An 18,344-nucleotide genomic window follows, 5' to 3' on the forward strand; every position below is an offset into this window, starting at 1 on the left:
ACATAAAGGCTGTTTATTATCCATATTCAATCATAAATGCTGATTGCTTTATGGATAAATATGTATTTCTAAGATTTACTGATATACATTTTCATATAATTCTGTTATACAATCAGGATCTAAATAACAGAATAAAACAATATTGATTCACAAATCCTACAGACATTATATTGATTAAGTGCTTCTTTGTTAAGGTCATTGCTTTTTATTATTACCAAACTCTTTGGACAGAATTGTAATAATGTCCAATAAGTTAAATGAAAATAATCCTTTTTTTATTTTTACCTTTGTATATTTGGAAAAAGAGACTGAATCGACCAAAAGCTGACTGCATCTGTTTTCTGATATAAATATTGCTCTATGATGCTCTATGATGATATGATGCTTCGTTGACTCGTGCCCATTGCTGACTGTCTTTATAATAAATATGTAAATAAATTCATTTGGAATTACTGATGGGATGCTTTCTCATTTAGCATTTTAATTAACTATATTGATACAATTGTATCATGTTTATGCATAATCTTCAGAAGATCTAGTCTAATGATCATAATGTATAATGTAAATTGTCAAAAAATTAATGCATTTCTTTTTTTAAAAGTGCCAAAAATGCATTAAAAATAATATGTTAAATTGTTCTTTGATATTTACATAGAAGGTATGTAACTTTATTAAGTGCTAAAATGATCCAGAAACGTTTTACATATCCATTTACAACCCTAGGATTTGTCCTTTGAATAAAATTGTCTATTTTTGCCATATATGTAAGGGTCATGAATAATAATATTGAGCGCTGCTCTGATTGGCTCGGCTCATGCCAGTAGCTCACATTAGTAAACAAACGTTATTAACGTTGCTATAATTTCGGATGCTTTAACATGTTTCATGATTTTTTAGTATAAGTATGCAGTGTCATCATAGGTACATTTTTGACGTGTATAACAAACCAAACCGTTTGAAAATCGGTAGAAAATTAAGCAAATTATGATAATTTAAAAGTACCTGCACCATCAAACCGTTTGAAAATCGGTAGAAAATTAAGCAAATTATGATAATTTAAAAGTACCTGCACCATTTAAACTCAATGCTATGAGTGAGCGAGCTGCCTGTGGTAAGATGGCCGCCAAATGCGGACGTTCCACTTAATTGGCCAGCAGCGCGGTGAGACATAGCCTTTATTATACATATCTATGGATATAATAGCCTAAATGTTAGCATATGGCATTAATTAGCATATTGCGCTAACTCAGCAGTCACAACTTTGTTGTTAACATTGTAACAACTTTGTACTTATGCTGCGTTCCAGGCAGGTTTTTAAACCCATGAGTTACGACTTCAAAACCACGACTTACGACCCTATGCGTTCCAGGCAGCCTGTAACTCGTGTTTTTACAACCTTCTACCGGTGAAAGTGCACTGGAACGGCAGTCAAACCCGTGACTTCCCACTCGTGAACTCGTACTAGATCGATGTACTCCCAGTTCAGAGTCGTGACTCGTGGTTTTGAAGTCGTGAGTTACGGGTTACAGGTTGCCTGGAACGCAGCATTAATTTAATGTGTAAATTAATGTTGGTGGTGGACATCTGGACTCTGTTATGTTGGTGTTATGTTGAGATCAGAGCAGAATTGACAACGTGAAACTGGCAATGTACAAACTAATGTCAGTTTTCTCTCAAATAAATGCAGATACAAATAAAGCTCACCCATCAAGAGCTGCATTTACACCAAGTTACACCAGTAATGTTGATGGCTAATATATTATCTCTCAAACAAAATGAACAGGTTTATTAAATAATATTCTGTCATGGTTTATTCATCCTCATGTTGCTCCAAAAACACATTTTATGTAAATGTAAATTAGTCATGAGATGTACAATGCTATATTTGAATGTATTCAAACACAGGGTTAGAAATGAACCAATATACTGAATATTTGGGGCAGAAAAGGAAAACTATTGTGAATTGCTCTCTTTTCAACAGTTTTCTAACATTTCATGTATTTCACTTGTTTCTAAAATAAGTTACACATGTTTTAACTACAGTAGTTATGGATGGTGTGGGCAGTTGGTAAGTGTTGTGCAAGAGAAATGTGTCTTTGTTTATCAGATGATAGCAGTATCAAGTGTTTTTAATAAAGCTAATGGCAGGAGCTTGGCATTAACATGACGTCTCAAGAGAATTTCTTATTTATACACACTTGTGTTTCATTAGCCTATATTAGTGAGGACATGCCCTACTCGTTCATTGTTTTAATGTAGGCTAATTTCCTATCAATTTTACAGAAAAACTTTCATAGAAAACTATATTGTGTTTCTAAAGAGATTTACATGCATTTACAGATTTACAAAACAAAAAAAAAACACATGCATTCAGCATGAATAACATATCAAATATAAAAAATTAAAAAAGAACAAATATTGAAAGAGAAAAAAAATGGAGAGAATGGAGCGTTTGGAGAGTTTTTTAATTTTTTTGAAAGAATGTTTTTTTTTTCGATAGAGAGACATTTTTTCAAAGAGAAAAACATTTTTGAAAGAGAAAAAAATTAAAAGAGAAAAATCTTAGAACTTAGGAAGAATTTTTTTCCTCATGTTTTTTTTTACGGGCTCGTAATTTTGTGATGGGGCATGAATGAAATTGAGCATACTAACAATAATATAATTTATTTATTTATTCCCATCATGTTATTTTTGCAAATTAATAACAATAATATGATTTTTGTAATTTCCTAAGTTTATTAATGTGGACATCACGTCCAAAAGACGATGAATAAAAGCACCGCTTTGCAAACGCGGCTAAGTCTGTCACTCATTCTGACGTAGGCATCCGTCGACCAATGACAATTCCAGAGAGGCGGATCTTTACGCCAATTCACAGCTGACTCATCATCTCATCAGGTTATCAAACTGCAAGGCTGCCTGTTTTCACACCTTGAAACGAATTTACACATTAAAATCATTAATGTTAAACTCAACATATTCAAAATATGATCAATGATCTGATCACGTGTTTACAGGACAGCCTTGCCCGGTCTAATATGGCGGCGCCGTTTCCATACGATTCAGCGATCAATGCACCAACGTCGTTCACCAACGAGTGCAGTCATTGACAGACAGCATATAAACACATATTTTTAAAGATTGACTGCTAAACAATCATAACGGTAAGTAAACACACAAGCACTATTTAATTTGTTTCATTAAAGAGCCTCCTACATCATCTACCAGGCGTCACAAAGATGTTAGGTGTGTTCGACATCGGCTGTGGCTGGATGTAACCGATCGGCGAGATTAGCCGCGTGCAGGCGGGGAGGAGCTGAAAACGGAGACGTGAAGTCGGACGCGCTGTGCTCCCCGTAGCTTGCTGCATTTACGTCAGGCATGGCTGATCACGTGCCGTTTGCTTGCTTAATCGCATTAAACATGATTTGTAAGATGTAAACTACATAAAAAGTGAATTATACTATTTTGAATGTCCGTGTATGAGCATGAGTGGAACTGAAGAGGCTTACAGCAGTGTTTTACAAGAATAAAGAGTTCAACATAAGCATATATTATTTAAATACCAATGTAGTGGGGTCTACGTTTTTTATCCATTTTATTTTGATGAAGATGACACAATATAACATCGCGACTACATGAAAATAGCTTTAACTGTTATAAAAATACAGATTTGTGAGCATTTGTGGAACTGAGGGCGTGAAAATAAACACGAAATACACTTGATTGTTGTCATGTGGTGAATCCGACCAATCGTGAAACAGCTGTGTCGTCATTACAGCCCGTGCAGCTCCTCTTCGCGAACTGCGCTGGCTTACTCAGGCGGCTGATCTCAAACCGCTCTCGCGGTACTTAAAAACCACATGACACAGTCACGTGCCTGCAGCGCCAGCTTAAATCGGACAAAATTACTAACCGGAATGCACTGCTTCAAGTCAGCCGCCGATCGGTCTGCGCAGCGCCGCATGAAGTCGAACACACCTATCGACTTAAAAACACACCTGTATCTGTTTTAACACTAAATGTGGTTTTCATTCAAATCAGAATCAAAAAGTCAAAGCAAAATTTATTTATAAAGCACAATAAAAACAACAGTCGTTGACTGTGCTGTACTACATATAAACGCACAGTATTTTTAACAGGCTCTTTTGATGTAACTTACCTAAAAACCCTGCTGAAATACAACAGAAACACCACAGATACTCTCACAGATTTAATGGTTATAATGGGAATTGTATTGGTTTAGAGATTTTTTATGGTAAAACATTTACATTACATTTATGTATTTCGCGAATGCTTTTATACAAAGTGACGTACAATGCATTTAAGGTATGAATTATCAGTATGTGTGATCTTTTTGAAGTGGGGTACACCTGAACATTGTGACAGTCAGTTTTGTACAGTCAAACATCACCCACGTTTTCTTCAAACCTTTAAAATCTATTTTTTGCTATTCTGTTTAATGTTTTATGTTATGTTAGACCTTTTCTATGTGTTTTAAAGCCACTCTTTCCAGACGTGGTTTAAGCAAGATGGCAATTTGCTTGGATAAGGAGCCTGATCTTCTTTACCGCATACTTTGGGTAAAGAATGTTAAATAGTTTGACCATGTTAATCCAGGAGCACTCATTTATTTATTTGTGTTAATGAAATCACTGTTAATAATTTACAGGTGTAAGTGAAGTGTCTTTAATTATCTGTTCTTCCTCTCTTTGGATGTATCTTCTTTCTGGTATTTCTCTTTCTCTGCATCTGTTTGTGTGTCACTAGTATCCATAAATAAGTCTGTTATATGCTGTAATGTATTTGTCATAACGTAAGAGAGTTTGTTTACATGTTCATACAAACACGCACACATATTATGTATATATCATATATATATAGTTTTATGTGTGTGCTATAACGTATGCCGTGCTTTAGTAAATCGATCCTCAGACCATAAATAATAAAAGGGTGTAAAGGCCCACCCCACCTGTCTTTATCTCTGTCCTCTCCGTTTTCATTTGCTTTCTCTTACAGATCATGTGATCACTCTTCATCAAGTAATTATTCATGAGACGCTCACCGCATCACAGGACCTGCGCGAGGGAGCCTCCGGCTCTGAGCTGAGGCCCTGCTCCAGCTGCGTGCAGGGGCCTTTCGGTGCCGCAGGTCAGACGGCTCAGACACCTTACACCTCAGACGGCGAGGAAACACTCACCCTCACCCTGCCACTCTTCGGATGAATAAAAGATGCCCACAAAAGAGAAAAAAACGACAGAAACCGAAGAACAGGATGACGAAGGAGAGGAGAAGGAGCCAAAGGTGAAAGGAAAGAGTAAGAGGGACGTAGACGATAAGAAAACGAGACAGAAGAACTCTGGGGACATCACAGAGACGAAGAAGAGAAAAAAGAGCGGAACAACAGAAGACAAAAAGAAGAAAAAGGAACTTCAAAACAACAGCGATGGTGAGGTGACCGAAAACCACAATGCGACAGACGAACAAAACAACAATGAACCCATCAAAAAAGAAAAACGGACCAAAGAGAAATCCTGCCATGAGGAACGGGACGAAAAAGAGGTGAAGAAGGAGAAGAAAAAGAAAAGTAAACCATCTGATAACAAAGAAGGTGAAGACGACATGGGGTCGAAAAAGAAGAAGAGCAAAGATGGCAAGAAGAAAAAGAAAAAGTCGGCAGAGGAAGATGAAGACGAGGAGGCTGTGCAAGAAGAGGAAGAGGAAGAGGAGGATAAGAAGAAGAAAAAGAAGGATAAGAAAAAAAAGAAAGGCACGGACAGCGACGAGGAGAAGACGAAAAAGGGAAAGAAGTCAAAGGTCAAACATGTGGACTATGCCGAGCTCTATCAGCAGGAGTTATTGAACTATCATACAGAAGAATCGGACGACCAAGATGATGAATACTACAAAAAGAAAGGTAAAGAAAAGAGTCTCTGGATAAATGATTCACTTTTTTATAGTCTCTGTAAATTTAGTGCATTTACATTTGTGTTTAAAACATTTAAGATTCTCATCTAGTTTCAAACTCTTGTTGGCTTAGAGAAGCTTCCAGATTTGTTTTTGGCCGACAGACCTCTGATTGGCACGTTAGAAGTGTGTTGTGACTGGCTGATTATTACAGTGTCCTGGCAGCAGGGCATCATGCCAGCTATGGATTTGAATCAGACGGCCACCTCTCTATGGCATGAAACATTACACCCTAATCTGGCTTTTCATGCAACCTTCAAAAGCTCATTCAGCGTGTTGCTGTCAGGGGCGGTCAGGCGGTTGAGGTTATTGTTTAGCATTGATCCAGGAAAAGCTTTTGGAGGCCCACAAAAACTTTTAAAATAAAGGTGCTACAACAAGTTCTTTACAGCAGTGCAGAGAACCATTTTGGATTCCCCAAAGAACCATTCAATCTATTTCATTTAAGAACCGTTTTTTTCGTACCTTTTTATAGTCCAAAAAAACTTTTACTACTAAGGACCTTTTGTGAAAAAGAGGTTCTTCAGATGATAAAGGCCAACATTTTTATTTTATGGCACTGTGAAGCACCTTTATTTTTAAGAGTGTATTGTATAGTGTCATCTGTTCATTTTTAAAAAAATAAATTGTATCTGAATAAAGTCTGATTTTAGCCATTCATTTCATTATGATTTCAATCTTTGACGTTAACTTATTCAATCAATATTAAAGATATGAACAAAAATCAATCTGACACATGATGATAAGACAGGCACATTTATTTTGTTGGCAGCCAGCAATCATTTGTGTGTAGCAACGGCAAGAATTAATGTTAGCGGTTTTCCTATCGTAAGTGCTGAGGGGTTAGTTGTAACACAGCGTTACAATTAACCCCGCTGGGTCAAAATATTTTCAAGCCCACCAAAAAAGTTGCTAAGAGCTGCAGACATGTTTCAAAATGATGCTATGTTTTACCGTGGGTTCACAACAGCCGAGTTTGAGGCGTCAAATTCTCGTTTACCGCGTCTAGTTTGCCGCTTAAACATTTTGAGTTTACGAAAGACGCGCATGAAATTCTAGTTATTGAGATATTCACACGGAAATTTGCGTCATGGGAGGGGCTTCTGCGATTCTGCTCGCTTTCTATAATCACGTCACTACTTTAGCAAGCTCCTGATTGGTTAACGTGGCACGTTTTTCCGCCAAAGTTCAAATGTTTCAACTCGCGCATTTCCTACAGCAACGCTCAATTCGCACCATTCGCGTGAACTAGATGCGCGAATGAGGTGAAATCGCATCTACCGTGCCACACTAAATGCCTCATTAGCAACGTGTCTTTACATTGACTTAATATTGAAATCCCTCACGCTTCACGCCTCTACGCGTTGGTCTGGACGCAGCATTACCGTGGGTTCACACCAGCCGCGTTTGAGGCATCAAAATTGCGGCTACCTCGTCTAGTTTGTCGCTTGAACATTTTGAATGCATTTGCGCATTTACAGCGAAGTAGACGCGCACAAAAAGCAAGCATTTGACATCCGCTTCTTGTGGGAGTGGCAAGTGCGATGCGGTTGTCTGTTTTCAAGATGGCTGATGTTGATCATGCATTCATAGAGAGAGTTACCGGTTTGTATTTGGTCACCTTAGTATAGGGAGAAAATAGTTTATATCCTTTATATTCCTGTCTCTATAGAAATAAGAACTTGCGTCGTATAGCTCCGGGTGACTGCTCATGAACAATATCAAGCGTCCCTCCGTGTTAAATGAGTGACTCCGGGCGGGGCTGCCGCCACAGCAGCAAGCAGGCTTCTGATTTGTTAACGTGCCGCAAAAATCTGCAAAAGTTAACGTTTTTCAACTCGGGCGTTAGACGCAAATTCGCGTCAAACACAAAATGCACAAAAAACAGCATTCGCACGCACCACCCCAGATGCTCAATTCGCGCCATTCGCGTGAACTAGACACGCAAATGAAGCGGAACCGTGTTTATCGTACCGCGCTAAACGCCTCAATTGCGCCGCGAGACCTCCAGACGCGCGTCAACGCGTCTTCACATTAACTTAACGTTGAAATCACTCGCGCTTAATGCCTCTCTCGCAGCTGGTGTGAACGCAGCATTAGTCAACAAGACTCTGATTAAAGGCGGAGTCCACGATGTTTGAAAAACGCTTTGGAAAATTAGACGGGCCGTCTACCAAAACACACTTATACCCAATCAAATCAAATCAAATGCCGGGTTGCGTATGTGTGGGGCGGGTCTATCAACAGAAGGTCCAGATTCTATTGGGGTAGGGGCGTGTTTGTTTAGGTGATTTCAAATATCAACATTGGCTTTCAAACATCATGGACTCCGCCTTTAATATGACATAGCATTGGATTTGGTATCTAACACACCTAACTTAGAAACCGAAAAAAACATATGATGAAAAAGTGTACTTACATGCCACCAAAACACTCGTTCATCAATAGCTTTCTTGAAAAACATTATACATTATACATACATTATAAAAACATTATACATTTCCAATAATTTGCAAGAGATATAAATATACCGAAAAGAAAAAGGCTCAACCTTGTGCAACAATGTAAAAAGTCTGTGTTACAACTAACCCTGCGTTAGTTTTTGCCCCGCGCACCCCTACAGTTTAGAACAAACAACAAGAAAACAAAGAACATGAATCAAACATTATGGTTGCGAAAATGCTCTACAGCTTTCTGTTCTTAAAAGAAGTGAAAATAAAAGAAAAAAAGATGATAGTGTGTGTGCAAATGCTGTCGATTGCATTTGTTTAATTGTTTGTAGTGGAGTGTCCTGTCTCAGTATTTTCTCGTGCATGCGCTGTTGTATGTGTACTGTCTGTGCGGTCTCAAATTTTGGGCTTTTTGGTTTTTAACCAAAAGCCATGCAAACTCATTGTATTATACAAAATAAAGTAGTTTTTTGCAATGTAATAGCCTCTTTAATAAGGGTTCGAACTCCTAATTGGTCATACGTTCATTTCTTAATTCATAATTCATAATTATCTATTGTTTGACATCATGACTGATACTGAAACAACCCATGTAAATGTTACTCCTGAGGTGAAGACATGCATTTGTTTGTCTCAGTGTCTTGAAGTGACAGGTACAGGTCACGTGTTGCCATCAGGGCCATGTCGTGGTCTCACTCACTTAACATGGGTAAGTCACAGAGATATTGCTTACAACAATGCAACTTATACAAGCATGGGTAAGTTTAGAAAAGCAGGTTGCTGTTGGGTTACGGGACATACCTGAGAATGTAACGTAAACACCCCCCTAATGTAATGCAAATGAAAACATGATGCTTTCGGAGGTCAGGTATTATTGTTTTACTTTCCCTTCAGTGTACGAGGTGGTGACGATCACAGGTGATGTTAAAGGGGCGGGGACGGATGCGAACGTCTTCATCACAATGTATGGAGAGTTTGGCGTAACTCCCAAAGTTCATCTGGCCAGCAAGTGAGTTATTATTCAAGTTTGGTTTGGTTTCATTCATCAACAAATTTTCAGCTTCAAGTGAATACTTATTGGTGCTACGAATGATGCTTATTTACATATATGCATTTGGCAGATGTTTTCTTTTATGCAAAGTGACTTACAGTAGTTTCAATCTATAGTATGCATTTTGTCATGAGTATATTTTGAACTGTATCACATCATGCATGTTTTTTTTTATAGGGGAGCACAGATACAACATTTCTCTGCCAATAATGATATTTGATTACTTAGAATGACATCTACCGATTACTGATAGATATTGATAGTTTTGCTTTTTACTACTTGTTTCAAATAGTTATGTCATGAAATCTAAATGGTGCAGAGCGAACAAAGTGCAATTCTGTTGTGGCCGATGTCTGATCGTGGGGAAAAGTGCTTTTATCGGCCGATAGCGATCATGCATTTATATGCATTATTTGTTAAAGCTTATTATTAATAGAAATGTTAACATTATCATTTATTATGGTTAAAGCCCTATTTTCGGACAGTAATTGTTTTTATTGCCGTCCGAATACAGAATGTCAGCGTTTTTTTCCTTCCACCTGTGTAAAAATCACCAGACGAATTACCTGCTGTTTAAAAAAAAAAACTCCAAGGTCGTGTAGTAGTAATTTCATAATTTTTATGTTTATAAAAGGAGATCAATGCAAAAGTCATTTTGCACTTCCTTTTAGACCAATTTAAGGCACCGTATGGTCACGCAGTATTTTTCAGTATGTCAGTGTATAATGATAATATCAAATTTGTTTACATTGTTATTTTATATTTTCTGTATCATGCCATGTTATATTCAGACTCTTTTAGCATCTAAATGATATCAAGTATTTGCATAAAAGATGAGGACATGAGGACCTCGTTGAGCGTGACGGTGCAGTGGGTTTCTCGGGAACTCTTTGTGATGTTAATTTTCATGTTAATTTTGTATTTTCTTCAATCTACAGCACTGAGAGGAGGTATAACTTTAACATGGCCTCCTTTATCTTCATTTCATTTTGCACACAGTGCTGTACAAGAGAGCATCCTGAGGGCTTTTATCATGACATTCCCACACACACGCAAACACACTTTGAGACACAAGCGCTGTTTCGATAGTGTAAGATTATTCAGGTGAATTTGAATCACAGAGCTACTCGGCTCATCCATTACCCACAATGCCATGGTAAAGCACAGGATTTGCTCTCCTCTATACAGCATCATGGTGGACATTCATCTGGACAAAGGGAAGAGATTTATATGACTTTCTCATTGGACCAATGAGAATGTAAAGTCACATGACATCACTTCCTTTTTGATCCGAAATACAAGGGGGGTTAATTCACTTACACTCTAAAAAAATGTTGTGTGTTATTTTTAACCCATGGTTGGATCAAATGTAGGCATTGCATGGGTTAATTTAATGCAACAGTTGGGTTTGTCCCATTTTGACCCAACTATCCTTTAAAAAATAACTTATTAGCATTTTTTAGGGGGTACTCACCCGCTCTGGTTACTCATATAAATCTACAAACATATATAACATGTTATGTATGTGCGTTGATTTTATATGAGTGCAGCCATAGTAGGACTTTTAAAACTCTCTTTGTAGTGATCAATAATCCTGATGAGTGCATAATTGGGAAATGAATTACTCATGAGAGAGTTTTTATTTGCTCAGATGGATGTCCAAACAGTTTATGTTGCATAATGACTCCAAAAACATTAGGAGAGAAAACAGAAAAAAGGTTTCACCTCAAAATAGAAATTCTGTCATCATTTATTCACATTTATGTTTTCCAAATCAGAAATACGGTATATAGGTTTGAAACAACATGAGGGTGAGTAAATGATGACAGTTTTTATTTTTTGGGGGGTGAATTATTTTTTCAGAAAGTGTGTAGAGAGAAATTAAATAACAATATTTAACAATGTTTCATAGCTCCTAAAGTCAAAGTATCTATAGCTTCAGAAACTTATTTAAAGGGATAGTTCACCCAAAAATGAAAAGTACCCCATGATTTACTCAACCACAGGCCATCCTCGATGTATATGATTTTCTTTTTTTCAGGTGAACACAATCTGAATTATATTAGAAAATGTCTTAGCTGTTTTATAATGGTAGTAAACGGTGCTTCTGATTTGAAGCACAAAAAAGTCCATCCATCCTTTACAGAAGTAATCCACATGACTCCAGGGGTTAATAAAGGAGTTCTGAGGGCAATCAATTTGTTTTTATATATCAATATTTTATATCAATATCAACATTTTAAACTTTACAAACTAAAATAACTAGCTATTGATGGCGTCGCACATTCACAAGATCCAGCATATAACTTTTCTTATAACAATTGTTGATTGGTGTACTATGGTTCAAACAGGTAGGGCTGGGTCAAGAAACCCTCAATATCCTCTTCTCTAATATCGAAATTCGTCCACATTTTTTTTGAATCCCCATTTTAGATTTGTATTTTTCTGCTCTCTGTGCTTCTGCATTCATCACTGTATGCTACATCATATGCTGGAAATGCACTTTCTTGTGAAAGGTTTAAATATTTTTATTTTTATTACAAAATCAAGTCCTTTATTAACCCCTGGGGCTATATCATACACCCGGCGCAGTGCGTGACGCAAGTGTCTTTTGCTAGTTTCAACCCGGCGCAATTATCATTTTCACGTTTAGCGCCACGTTGTTGCATTTGCGCCCAATTTGCGCCCATGGGCGTTCTGGTCTGAAAACGAGGTGTGTTCAGGCACATGGTTGGCGCGTTGCTATTTTGAGGCAACTAAAGTAGACTACGCCATTGACCAACAAAAAACAGCTCTAAAGTCAATGGCGCAATATGTTTTTTTTGTTATTTAAAGAGCGCGTTAGAAATATGCATTATTTTATGAGATTACAATGAATATATAGGATATTTATACATTTACAGCAATTAAAAGCCTGCTATTTTTACTTCTATGACTAAAGGAAAAGTCTTTTAAAGGTTTTATTAAAAAAATAAATAAATTTCAATAAAAATGAAAACAACACTTTTTTTTGAACTTTTAGTCACAAGCACCATTTACTACCATTATAAAGCTTGAAACAGCCAGGACATTTTTTAATATAACTCTGACTGTGTTCATCTGACAAAGATAATCACATACATCGAGAATGGCTTGAGGGTGAGTCAATCATGGGGTAATTTTCATTTGTGGGTGAATTATCCCTTTAAGAAACATTCTGGTGAGAAAGTCAGGAACTGAAACTTTTATTAAGGTTTATATGACCTAGTATTGACTTTGTTATTCAAGATTATCTCAGAAAAATAGAATTGAATTGTATTTGGAATTTAATCTGACAGTCAGAATGCAACATTTTGGAATTGAGATAATATTTAGCAGAATCCTGGAGTCTGTCTAAATGTCATCATTTCCAAAGTTTGCCGGTGTTCCCGAGTTTGTCAGTAATGCATCAGAAGTGTGTTGATCACAGGTGAGGTGTGTGTTTCACTGCTTCAGTGAATGTGTGCGTGTGAGCTGGTTGGCAGTCTCAGTGCATCTGTAATTCATACTGGCTGATTTTTAATTCATGCATTTTGATTAGAGATATGCTTTTTATAGAAGCCAGCGCAAGGGACCGTAGACAGATATTTGGGTCATTGACAGTAACAGATGCACACGCACGCACGCATGCACGCAAACACATGCACGCACACACACACACACACACACACACACACACACACACACACACACACACACACACACACACACACACACAAACACACACACACACACACACACACACACACACAAATAGTCAGTGTCAGATAACATTTCAAAGATGGACAATTGATTGAGTGTCAAATGAAATCGTCTGTCACCTCTTTAACAAGTTGATCTCTATTTCTTCCAGGAGCAGAACTGCTTTTGAAAAAAACAAGACTGACGTCTTTCGGATCAAAACACACAATGTTGGGCCAATAAAAAAGATAAGGTATATACAGTACCGTTTTGTTAATGTAATAACAAATAAAGACAGATTTAGCTAACTGCATCCACACACAGGTGACTGACTACTAGTTCTAGTTAGGTACTAGTTCTTGGCACACCTGACACCTGTACTGTCTTTCTGTGCTGTAGAATTGAGCATGATAACACGGGCATGAGTGCCAGCTGGTTCCTGGACCGGGTCATTGTGACTGACATGAACAGGCCACACCTCCGATTCTTTTATGCGTGCAATAATTGGCTGAGCAGAGAAGAGGGGGATGGACTTACCGTTCGATACCTGTTGGGCAGCCTTAACCCCATGGACATTCCCAAACGTATGTTTTTATTCGTATATACTGTACAATAGCATATGCAAAGAACCTGGTTTTTGGTTAAATTAATCTTTATTTATCTTTAGATATGTTTTTATATGTGATGCCGATATCAATATTGAGAAAGCAAGACTGATATGACTGATATAACACAAATGTAATTACAGTAAATGGGAGACAAACAGAAAATTGGTAAAACAAACATTTATTGTGCAGAATATTTATTAACACACTTTTAGGTACTTTTTTAAGACATATGAACTATGAATCTGACACCTCCCTATACTTTATAAATAAGACTTTGCTCTATGTTAGAGTGTTGTTGTGTGTAACAGGTGTAAAAATTTAATGATTGGTCATTTTACAGTCTGGTTTTATTAGGAACAACTAAGTTAATTGACAGAAAAATTGATCAGGTGATCCCGATAAAAAATTTCAGAATATTAGCCGATATATCAGCCAATGCAATATATCGGTCTATCGCTAATACTGATTAGATTCAAATTATTATTTTTTTTGTTAAAATTATGAATCAGTCTACACAAAATAGACAAAACATTCAGCATAGCGTATATAAAACAAAGACACTGCTGTTTATAAACCACACAGATGTATTTAATATCGTATCATATTACACTGATATGTGGATTACTTGTTATTATATACTATAGACTACATAAACAATTATGTACATATACCAGATATAAACAGTATTGCTTCATAACCAGCAGACTCTTTTTATTCGATCTGTACAATCTTAAAACAAATGCAAACAAACAGCAGGAGCCCAGACTCAGGTTGCATGTGAAAGATTAGGAGAAATATAGTAGTAGAGTAGAGTTTCAGACAGGTATCACAATATCACCGAACCAATAATCCCAAACACTACTGACAATATAGCATTACATCTGACAGACAGAGAGAAGACAATGAGAAAGATCAGCTATAACATTTCATGGCACATTGTACACACTCACCACTATTGAATCTCTTATAACCTTTTTCTTACTAAAGGAAAAAGTTTTAAAAAACACAATAGAACATTTTTGACCTTTTAAAAGCCACAATATGTACAATATGTATTTTTATAAAATATCCAAAAACCACTTCCAAAGTGTGATATTTTTCATGAAGTGTACTTACATTATCCAAAAAGGTCCCTAAGGATTTGTGTTTAAATAATGGTTCGTCCCTTGTCTCCCCTGTAATTGTCGCCCTTTTAGTGACTTAAATAAGATATATCATGATCAATCTGACTTTTTTCATGTTTAAGAGCTATAATCGGGTCCCCAGGGCTTCTATTAACCTAGAAAATGTATTAAAGATCAACCCAGTAACTTCGTTTTGGTAAACCATTCTCTGCAAGCATGTGAAAAAATAGCTCATTGAAATTTGGCTCCCCTTGTGATGTCAGAAGGGGATCTTATCATAATAATACCACCCCTTAATCTGCACTATCCAACCACTGCACTGCCATTTAGTGCAGAGAACAGCTCATTTGCATTTTGAAGGACACACCCAAAACGGCACATTTTTGCTCACACCTACAAAGTGTCAATTTTAACATGCTATAATAAATGATCTATATGGTATTGTGAGCTATACATCACATAAGTACTCTGGGGACACCAAAGATTTATTTGACATCTTTTAAAAGTCTTGTAAATGTCCCCTTTAATATCCATGTTTCCAAGTTTGCTTTGTTTTTGAAATTGAGTTATTGTGAAATAGCGACCTCTATTGGTGAAAATCTTACATATTGTGGCTTTAACATGAGTTATTTTGCTTATTCCAGTAGATTACCTGGTTGTGAAAGGTTATGTTGTGTGCTACCTCAGTGCTTTCTCATGGTATTTTTTTATCTATGTAACTAGGGCTGCAAAACGATTAATCGCGACTAATCGTTTCCATAATAAAAGTTTGTGTGTGTGCGCTGTGTATAAAAATTATCTATATGTAAATGAAGAGTTTGGTTCCAAAACGCGATAAACGCCATTTTTGAAAAAAATGAGTTACTGCCAAAATCAGTATTATATCAGGTCAGTAGTTAAAAGTAAATTCTTAATTTTACGCAAAAACCAATATCCGCCGTGTTATTCTGTCATCTTTTCTCTCTTTTTTCCCAAAATGCGATAAACGCCACTGCGTTTTGGAACCAAACTCTTCAAATACACACACATGCATGTATCATTTTAAGAAAAAAAATCTATTTATATATTCAATATTTTTAATTATATATAATATAAATTATATATAAATATAAAAAAATATATATGAAGAGTTTGGTTCCAAAACGCAATAAATCCATTTTTACAAATTTCGGTAAAAACGTGTTTTCTATACCAAGAAAGTGACAAGATGAAAACCACTATTTTCTGTTACAAACTTTCACATAGCATCTTTAGGTTAGAAAAACATAAAAAATTCAAATCCATAACTTGATTTTCAAAGATTTATTATAAAAATGAATTATTTTTTCCACAAAATGCAATAAATCCATGACAGTTTTTGTTTCAAAATGCTAGAAATCTATTAATACAATGTACAAATGTGCATTCATCTTTGTCAGTGTATACAACTGTTCATTTAGTTGAACAGTTGTATACACTGACTAAAAAAATAAACACTAAAGTCATTAATCAAAACACTTACTTTGTCATATTAAGATCACTTGACGTCGTTGCTTAGCATTTTTCACAGCGATCAGCTGTAAAATGTTTTGGTCCTGCTTGATTTTCGTTGACTTTGAGTAAAATAATGTAAAGTTATTAATAAGATCCTCTGGGGTCAATGTGTTAGCATGAGAAACTTGATGCTGTCGGGAGATAAGCACCAGTCTCGAGTGCTTCGCGTAAATTATTAGATGTTGATGACAATCTTTCCCGTCACAGAAAACCATCACAGGTTTATCAATTAAAGTATTATTTTGTTTTGTTTGTTGATCACGAAGTACAAAGTAGATGAGGAAAACTAGGACTCCGTGTACTCAGCGCACCGCCATTGTTTGTTTACATTGCGTGAACGGTGGGCTGTAATTTTTGGAATGGATTTATTGCGTTCTGTAAAAAAGGAGGAGTGGCGTTTATCGCATTTTGGGAAAAAAGGGAGAAAAGATGACAGAATAACACGGCGGATATTGGATTTTGCGTAAAATTAATTATTTACTTTTAAATACTGACCTAATATAATACTGATTTTGGCAGTAACTCATTTTTTTCAAAAATGGCATTTATCGCGTTTTGGAACCAAACTTTTCATATATATACACATGTAAATATTTCTTAAATATATACTTGCATGGAAATGCGTGGTCAGATTAAACCAATACAAAAGCCACGCATCTCCCACATAAAACATTGTACTGTCAGAACCCTGCCATGCTGAACTAGATCTTAATACAAAACAAGGATCTGGCAGGATCCTGACTTATATGATGTAAACAAAAACTTTTATTCTGCAAACGATTAGTCGCGATTAATCGTTTTCCAGCGCTATCTGTAACCCTTCATACCTCTACAGTTGTGTTTGTTCACATATTTCAGAGAACAAGTACATCGCCAGCGTCTTTACTATGGATGCTAAAGGCAGTGGAACGGATGCTGATGTCTTCCTAAATATTTTTGGAGAATTTGGGGACACAGGTCAGATGACCACAGGATATTTGTATGTATGTGTTTTTATGAGCTGGTGCGTACACAGACATTAAAGTTTTGTGTCTCTGCAGGGGAACGGAAGCTGGCCAGCGAAGGAAAGGACAATTTTGAGCGCGGCAATGAAGATAAATTCACCATTGAGGCCCCGAATCTTGGCAGACTTCGGAAAATCACTATTGGTCACAATAACAAGGGATCGTCTGCTGGCTGGGCCTGTGATAAAGTACACAAACACACACACAGTCTTCACATAAAATCACTGTATAGAGTAATATAATGTATTTGTGCTATGATGGTGTGTGTGTGTGTGTGTGTGTGTGTGTGTGTGTGTTAGGTTGTTATAGATGACATGGGGAATAAAGAAGTGTATGAGCTTTCTGTTGATGCCTGGTTTGATATATCTGAAGGCGATGGAAAAATACAAAGAGATGTTCTTGTTGGATCCACACAACCGATGGGTGAGAGTCTCTGTCATTGTTAATTGTTTCTATAGATCAAACTCTCATGGGTCATGGGTTCGATTCCCAAGAATGTTTAATATGCCTCAAATTAAAATGATCTATGTTTGCAAATTTGCCAAAATTGTCAACATTTTTCTTCAGATGATTAAAATAATTTGTGTTTGTGTAGCGATTGTATATAACGTACAGGTGATGACGGGTGATATACGTGGAGCGGGTACAAACTCAAAGATTCATCTGGTGATGCACAGCTACAAAGGCATCAAGAACAGCGGTAAGTTATTCCTGGAGGGCGGCACGTTCGAACGCGCTCAGATCGACATCTTTAACGTGGAGCTCCTGGAGCTTCTCAGTCCGCTCAGCAGAGTCACCATCGGACACGACAACGCGGGCATTAGCTGCGGTTGGTACTGCGAAAAGGTGCGGGTGTGGGTTTTAAAGCTCTCATCATTTATTCATAGATGTAATGTGGTCTTCTTACA

At 36.8% G+C, this 18,344-nt stretch overlaps 1 protein-coding gene across 1 annotated transcript in view; it reads left to right on the top strand.

The window, feature by feature from the left end:
* The first annotated feature begins 4,994 nt into the window (after positions 1-4,994).
* Positions 4,995-18,344, top strand: part of loxhd1a (lipoxygenase homology PLAT domains 1a) — a 37,058-nt gene continuing 23,708 nt past the window's right edge. Inside the window, exons 1-8 of the mRNA XM_055180955.2 lie at positions 4,995-5,917; positions 9,312-9,426; positions 13,340-13,420; positions 13,567-13,751; positions 17,291-17,389; positions 17,473-17,624; positions 17,736-17,859; positions 18,032-18,282. Coding sequence (XP_055036930.2) covers positions 5,233-5,917; positions 9,312-9,426; positions 13,340-13,420; positions 13,567-13,751; positions 17,291-17,389; positions 17,473-17,624; positions 17,736-17,859; positions 18,032-18,282 — 1,692 coding nt within the window. The 5' untranslated portion in view covers positions 4,995-5,232. The remainder of the gene's footprint in view (positions 5,918-9,311; positions 9,427-13,339; positions 13,421-13,566; positions 13,752-17,290; positions 17,390-17,472; positions 17,625-17,735; positions 17,860-18,031; positions 18,283-18,344) is intronic.

The sequence above is a fragment of the Misgurnus anguillicaudatus genome, chromosome 9 (assembly GCF_027580225.2).
Source record: "Misgurnus anguillicaudatus chromosome 9, ASM2758022v2, whole genome shotgun sequence".
NCBI lineage: Eukaryota > Metazoa > Chordata > Actinopteri > Cypriniformes > Cobitidae > Misgurnus > Misgurnus anguillicaudatus.